Source organism: Plectropomus leopardus, chromosome 23 (genome assembly GCF_008729295.1).
Source record: "Plectropomus leopardus isolate mb chromosome 23, YSFRI_Pleo_2.0, whole genome shotgun sequence".
Taxonomy (NCBI): Eukaryota; Metazoa; Chordata; class Actinopteri; order Perciformes; family Serranidae; genus Plectropomus; species Plectropomus leopardus.
This window is the reverse complement of record NC_056485.1, coordinates 14,047,266-14,055,140: the sequence shown is the minus strand read 5'-3', so window position 1 is coordinate 14,055,140 and position 7,875 is coordinate 14,047,266. Positions and strand designations below refer to the sequence as shown.

The following is a 7,875-nucleotide window of genomic DNA, read 5'->3' as shown; positions in this document are numbered from 1 at the left end:
TTCACAGTGTTAAAATTCCCGTTTATTTAAATGGTCTCGTGGCTTTGTTAATGTTGATTTCTGGGAGGATCTTACTCTTTAACAAAAGGCTATCTCTGTATGGATCCTTCCTATAACATTGCCAGACACTTAGATTAACAGTTGGTACCTGTTACCCACCAGACTGCATCTACATAAACGGTCATTTTATCCTCGTAAAACACACTTCATTCAAAGTCAACAGAAACAAAATGAAACTCACAAAGCCCTTCCCGATTAGTCTTTCCACTGTCCCAACAATCACCAAATCTGGTTTTTATGGCAAATGTTTCAAAAGTTAAGAATGAACCTTAAAGCTCAACTAGGCATGATTATATAAGTTGCAGAATCAATTAACCCAAAAGGACTTCAGTTATTCTGTCTGAGACTTTCAAGAGAAACTGATCTCATGTCAAAACCATCTAATTTTGGGCTCAGCAGCACCAGCAGAGAAGCATCTGAGCCTGGATATAAAACTGTGAAGCCTCAGTTTGACACAGGCAGAAACATGCTTCAATACTGACATCTAGTGGCCACACATCATAATCACATCCTGTGCATGTCAGGTTTCATTGATGCCAAATGAAAATAAGTTACATCCACACAATTAAAAAAAATAAATAAATAAATCATATAACCCAAATGATTTACAGCCATTTTGCCAAACATATAAAAAAAAACGCATCTTTATTTTAAGAGTACACATGACAGCCATTTAAAAATAGCACCGCTTCATCCGGTCGTCTTTTATACAAATAATTAGCATAGTAATATTAACATGATAAACGCTGTACAACATTTGGAAAACACACATGCATGCCTGCTAACTTTAACACTGTGAGGAAACCTATAAAAACTTGTGGGCAGGTGAGTAATTTATCAGTAAAAGTCAGCATTTTCCCAACTCAACATTATCTTAAAACTTACTTTTCAATTTAAACACAAAGACAGGGCTTACAAATTATGAATTTAAAAAAAATGTCTTGTTAACTCAAATGTAACACTAAAAGTCATAATAAACCTCAACATAATACAATGGCAAAATTTAACAAATGCCCACATTAAAATTCTTCAAATTTGACTTAAAGATTTATTTCCAATAATATAAAAAAAAGCAGCCAGACTACATGTATAAATATTAAACATATTAACAAACTATATACACGTTTGAGTTTTGTTTTTTTTTTTTTAAATATTTCCACTCAATTTAGATGAGAAAGAATTTATTTTGGGGGGAAGGCAACGACTCACTGAGATAAAGCTTTTTCCAAAATGTCAGCATTGACCAATGGCAGGGATGCAACTTCGAAAAACACCCTGAAACAAATCAAATAATTGATCAATGTTCTGAAATGTTGAAGATATTAAGCCACTTGTGTTTTTCATCTACATTAACCATTTTATTTTGAAAACCAGACTTACTTGTGTGAGTATTTGTTTCTGATGGCTCTCAGTTTGTCATCCGGAGGAGCTAAAAGCATCTCGTAGAGCTTTCTGACAACGGGCGCCAAATCTGACGTCTGATAGCCGGAGTGGAACTGCAGGATGGGACTCTGCGGCACAACAGAAACAAGATGGACATTAGCCATGCTGAATCCTTAAAGCTGCAAAAATATAACACAATCATCATCACTTGGCTTTCATTACTCGGCCTCTGCAGTTTCCAATATGTTGCATAAACATTACCATTGCTAAATGAGAGCTGATTCTGGAGTGAGCCCAGGAACAAAAGAAATTCCCCAACATCCCTTTAACTACTGCTGTATGATAACTCATTTGTCCAGCAGTGAAAATTCATCCAAATCACACAGTTGACATTTTAACTGTAAACTCAACTGGCGGACAGCAGAGGAGTCAGAGCCTAACAGCTGGTTTTATCTTTAGATACGATCACAAGCACGCAGCTCTAGGTCCGTCTGTCCACACCCGGCATTAGAATGTGTCTCCACCTGCATCTCCTGCGACCACTTGTCCTCAGATCTCACTTCCCTGCTTTACATCGCTGCCAATTTTGACATCAAAATCCAATAGTACCGAATCAAAAACTTGGCACAATAACAAAAGTAACCTTAACTCACACAAAAAAACACACAGTGCTTAAGACAGGGTTCATACAGATGAAGTCAATTTCAAGGACTTTCAAATTAAGCACTTACTTTCAAGGATGAAATTGTTTTCTCTTTGCAACCATTGGTTGCAAAAAAACTGTGCAAAGTTATTAATGGAGCAAACATGCTGCCAGGACATAAAACTGACTAATAATTAATTAATAGGTTACTAGTATTCAGGTATGTGACTGACAAAGCTCAACCTCGTGCTAACGACCGACACTGCATCGCTTAAAAAGTCTTATTTTTAAGTTTACATTCTGGAACCCTGTTTCAAAAGTCTGCATTTTAAAATGTTGAACAGTGAACAAAACACCAAATAGCGGCCAAAGTTTAACGTTTCGTGCCAGAACTGTTGGTGCTGTTGTTCTTGAAGAAGAGCTGCTGAGCTGAAGAAGGACCTACCCATCCTCCCAGGTCTTTGGTGACCAGCGCCATCAGCAGGCAGGCTGAGGCGAGCAGCGAGCCTCTCTCAGGAACCAGCTCCATCTCCATGAGACTCATCTCGCAGTAGTACCGAGCCAGAGTCAGCGTGTCCATGCCAGCACTCACACACTGCAGAGACAGCACAGCACACACTCAGAGGAGGAAATACGGACGTCCAGAGACTGTGACGAGCAAAGGGCTCTCTGTGGCGCGCGCGCGCGCACACACACACACACACACACACACACACACACACACACACACACACACGCACACGCACGCACACGCACACACACACACACCTTGGCATAGCGTCTGAGGAACCGATAGGGAATGGGGATGTTGATGTCAAAGGAAAGAGCCTGCAGGATGTTGGCCTCCATGGAGATGAGCTCCTCCCTCTTGTACGCATCATCACAAATATAAAGAAAGTCGTCGACACAAGGCGGACTCCGCTCCTGCAGGATCGTCAAAATAAAACATGAAACGGTGTTAGGGGCCAGAAAAAATTCCATCATTTACTGTATTTGAGATTCAGTGTTCTCCTCACCTCAAATTTGGAGGCTATGAGCATGGCGGTGGAGCCGACGAGCTGCAGCATCTCCCTGTGGACCGGAGTCTTGGAGAGGTAGTGGTCTGCCATCTTTACAGCCAGGTACAGTGTCTCATGGTACAGCTCAAAGTTTTCCTAAATGAACACAAACAGAATCTCGTCAACATGCTGCAAAAAAACAAACAAACAAACGGAGAGGCAACATTACAGTAACATTAGCTGGCATGTCAGCGACACACAACTTTTGTTTTGCTAAAATGTTGTTTTCTGGCACCCTGAGAGGCAACATGTGTGTTTTTTTGATTTTTGTAATTATGTGCTTCAAAGTTTAAGTTTAATTTAACCCCTCAAAGTTGAAAGTAGCAATGATTTTACTTTAAATGTACCCACTTTACATGTATCGTATTAACAAAAGTTTACTGCACGCAACCAGGAAAACTGACCTGCACTTCCACCAGCCAGTCAATCAGGATTGCTCTCATCTCTGCATTGAGGCTGGGCTGTTTGGGCATGTAGTTACAGAGGACAAACTTCTCCTGCACACAGTAAAACAGAAGAGAGACCACATGAAAACAGACAGATTTTGCCCCTTGAGTAGCCTTTTCAGAAACCAAAGCTACTTTAGATCCTGAGAATGTGCTTCAAACTTCTTTTGCCATTTGGTTTCACTGTTTTGGTTTGGCTCACCTCTCTCTTTTTCAGGTAGTCGAAGATGTCCTTTGCATACTCCGGACACATGTAACAGTCCTCAGAGTTCTCAGAGTCGATGTCAAACTCCTCTGGGATCTACAAGGATGGAGAGAAAATGAGAAAATATGATGAAACGATGAAGTTTTCCAGAACATTTGGGTCAGGAGCTTCTCTGGGTTGGATCATTTTCTTTACTTTTTGCCTCTGAAGGTGTGCTGGCACTTCCCGGGCAGCAGAGGGCGCAGCAGCCACCAGCTCTTCCACTGGAGCTGCCTCATCCTTCTGCACCTCCTCTTCCTTCTCCTCCTCTGCATCGGTCTTCTCTTTCTCAGGGAGTGCCTCCTCTGAGCTCACAGACGAAGACCTGCGGAGGAAGATGTGCTGCGAATTATAGACATCTGCTGCTGAGGAGACAACTAAAGGAGAGACAGCAAGAACTGAAACCTAAGCAGAGTAAAAACATGTTTGTTTACTTTTGCAGGTTGGCCTGATTTTTCGCAGACACTGAGGCGGCGCTTGGTTTCTTCACCTGCTTCTTCACTGCCTCCTTCTTCCTCCCTGGAAGACAGATCTGAACCTTATGAGCCTGTGAATAAAATCAAAGTGAGATCAGGATTATTAAATCATCCTCTCATTCCCTTTTTGTCTATTATCTAATATCAAATGTTTAGCCCTTTACAATAAGTAAAATACAATGACGATGCCCAAAATCTGACATTTATTAACTGTCGTGCTTCATAAGTGATAATAACTGGGATATGAGAGCCAGAAGTCTTTTAGGAAAACAATAAGTACAAAACTGAATAAAAAAAGACCTTGAACATCACGATTTTGGCATCATCACATCACTCACATCGACTCCAGCCTCTGTTCACCTCACAGTTGCCTAAACTGCTGCTGTGAAGCCAACAAGGTGGCAAACAAACACGGCGCTCGTTTCACACCAAAGTGAGGTAGTAGAGTGCATCAATTCACACCACAGTGGAGAACTACTGTGAGCCCAGAAACACCGTCCCACGAAAACCCAGGGAGGCACTGAGTCTGTTATCCATATGCTCTCTCTCACACACACACACGCACACACACTGCAGCTCATGTGTCATTAAATAAGAGTCAGAGTTAATGTTTGAAGTATGTAGTTTAATGAGTGGTGTAGGATTTACGGGCCATCTATCCTGGCTCTGCTGGCTCTCAACACGGCCATTCACGTTTTTGTGAATCTGCCATCGTAGCTCTCCTACATGCTTGGCACTACATGCCACTAAATCCTACACACAAAACTTTCTCTCTGCTGTCCTGCACAAACTACGTGTGAGAAATCCGACAAAACACAATTCAGGGCATGTATGCAGAGAAACAACTGTCCACCTAAAAACCAGTTTATGTTGAATTAAACATGTGCAGCCGAAGCTATGACCTGACATGCACCTCCTCAGAAGCGTGACTACACGTCGCAGTCCCAACAACAGTTATTGGTCCGCCTGATAACATCATCTCAGCTAATCCTTTTCTTGTGAACATGGGCCTAATCAAAAATGAAATGGTTGTACATAACGTCACTTCCTTCTTCTCTCCTTTCTGCGTTGGAGTAAGTTGAGCAAATGTAACTTTTGTTCAACATTTATTAGCCACTGTTTGAAGTGCACAAAACAATTTGTTTAGGCTACCTGTATAGGCTCTGTGTAGAAGTAAATTTATACAAATAAATAAAAAGGTATGCTGTTTTTCTGAGATACTATAAATGTGGCATTACACAATTATGACAGATATTCAACACCGTGCCCCTCTCACTACCACTCATGGTGACCACCATCAAAGATCTGGATACACCCAGCATCCCACTTACTGTCCTGAAGCTGCCGTCACTGTTGGGCCGATAATCTGACAGACACTGACCGACAGCCTGGCGTCAAGAGGAGCGAACAGTTAAGACAAATAACACAGCTGATGGCGTGACATTCTCACACTCATATCTTAATAAATCAAACCTTGGAAGAGTGTTCTTTGGGACATCAGTGGTGTTCATTATCAAGGCACATGCACAGTTTTGTCTTGTAATGTATAAAAAGGACCACACAGGGTGAAATTAAATTAATAAAATCCCCAAAATGTTGACTAAAGGGCCCTTTATCCTCATGCACATTAAAAAAAATCCACATTCTGGCAATTCTTTATTATTTTCCTATTATAAAATGACAATAAAGAGCAGCCAGAAGGACATTTCTATAACTAAAAGTAGAATATATATTATGCATATTATGTTCATCAAACTGTGATTTTCTTACCATAAAGTCAGAGAACATAAGCTATATAAATATGCAGGGAGGAATGTTATCTCTGCAGATTGCATTTTTTTGGTTATAGCTGTATTCATTTCAGAACACTTAGTAAATAAAGTGGACTTGTTGACTGTTTGTCTGTCTGTTACTGAGCCCTAACCCTGAACGTGAATGCCGCTCTCTGTACCAAAACTGCAAACCTGTAAGACAAGACTTACATTGGTGATGTCAATAAAAGCAGGCCTCTTCTTTGGGGCTCCATTGGGAGGGGAGGAGGACCTCTTCACCTGAGGGCCTTCATCCTGCAACACAAAACAGGAAAATGAGAAACACACCAATCACGTGCATGCACAGGCTGCAAAACTGCATTTTCAGTCTGTTATCTCGATCCTTTTAAACGTTGCACTGCGGGGTGTCATGCTGCAGCCTCGAGGAGCAGCTGCTGCATGTGTGCTTTGTTTACAGTCTCTTCCTCTGCAAGCAAGTCGGGTATTTAAACTAACAAAAGTGCATATTTTACCTGGTTTTCATTCTTTGTTGCATTTAGCTTGGGTATCTTGCTCCCAGCGGACCCTGTGGGTTTCTTCCCCCTCGTCACAGGCATGGCTGGCTCCTTTATCCTCCGAAACAAACTCTGCAGCGGCTGCACTTTAGTCTGCTGAATACAAAAAAAAGGCGGGTCGTTTTTTTGAAAAGGATTATCTGCAAGTAAGATACAAAAACCGAGTAGCTTCAGTTTATGAATATTTGTTTTTACCGAGTGGGGTTTCCACACGTGAGCTTGTTCTGTATTGATATTATCAGGTTAAAAAAATACGCAAACTTTAGTTTTATCTTACCGTGTATTACAGTTGTTGCTCGTTATATCCAGTCGCTTGGTTTAGAGGCAAAAAAAAAAGCGCTTGAAGCCTTTTTAACAGTTGTAAACAGTCCCGGTTTTCTGTGTTGCTTCGTAGACGAGAGCTCAAACAAAGTGTTTTAGCTGCGGATCCAAATCTGCTGCGCCTCTCTCTCATTGGCTGGAATTTGAGCCGGGCGGACCAATCAGAACGTTGTTACGGATGCCGTTGCCAGGATGCGTTAGTTTCTATGTAACGGCTCCGCCCGGGACAATTGTTGATCACCAAAGCAGTGGCGTTAAAAGGTTTATACAATAATAATGTATTTTCTTATATTTTTCATTTATCTTTATCATATGTTAGTCAGGGGATTTTGAAAAATTTAATCTTTGAGATGAGTTTATAAGTAAACCCCGCCCACCTTGCTCCCTTGGGTATAAATCCAACGAACCCTAGAGGAGGAGCATGTAGGGATTTTCAAACATCCAAACAACCAACAGCAGTTTAAACGGCAGCGATTTTATTGATATTGAGTTGCATGACAAGTTAGACACACATGTGACTAGATTATGTACATTAGTGCACATGGTCATACACAAGTGGTCTGTCAAACATGTTTTTCATTCATATCCTGTATGTGTGTGCTTGTTTACATTTTTTAAAACTTTTATTTTGTGTATGCATATTGTAATTATTATGTATGTGTATAGATCACATAGCTGTATATAATATAATATTTATTTAGCTATGCCGGGACTGATTTCTGTCTTAAATATGTGCAAGAAAAAAAGAAATCTACACTATGGCACACTAATGCATGCACTGTTTTGATAATGCTGCTTTTCAGATGTGGAAATATTTATGTAACCAATGTAGACCCAGAAATATTTTTCACAAAATAAATTTTACAACTAAAGAAAGGCTAATTTTAATAATCTGCAATTGAAATTATGGTAACTGAT

The 7,875-nt window shown here is 40.6% G+C and overlaps 1 protein-coding gene across 3 annotated transcripts; it reads right to left on the bottom strand.

Moving 5' to 3' along the window:
- Positions 1–1,141: 1,141 nt before the first annotated feature.
- Positions 1,142–7,048, bottom strand: ccnb3 (cyclin B3). 3 transcript variants are annotated; one of them, XM_042512443.1, is made up of 13 exons: positions 6,914–7,048; positions 6,595–6,732; positions 6,293–6,376; positions 5,642–5,698; positions 4,269–4,381; positions 3,991–4,159; positions 3,793–3,891; positions 3,549–3,641; positions 3,103–3,240; positions 2,855–3,010; positions 2,532–2,681; positions 1,441–1,571; positions 1,142–1,335 (listed from the first exon to the last, which is right to left on the bottom strand). In XM_042512443.1, the coding sequence occupies exons 2-13, from the start codon at positions 6,676–6,678 to the stop codon at positions 1,266–1,268; spliced, it is 1,344 nt and encodes a 447-aa protein (XP_042368377.1). In that variant the 5' UTR covers positions 6,679–6,732; positions 6,914–7,048; the 3' UTR covers positions 1,142–1,265. The 3 variants fall into 3 exon arrangements, with proteins under 3 accessions (XP_042368377.1, XP_042368378.1, XP_042368380.1); XM_042512444.1 differs by having other exon boundaries at positions 6,595–6,729; XM_042512446.1 differs by lacking the exon at positions 5,642–5,698.
- Positions 7,049–7,875: the final 827 nt, after the last annotated feature.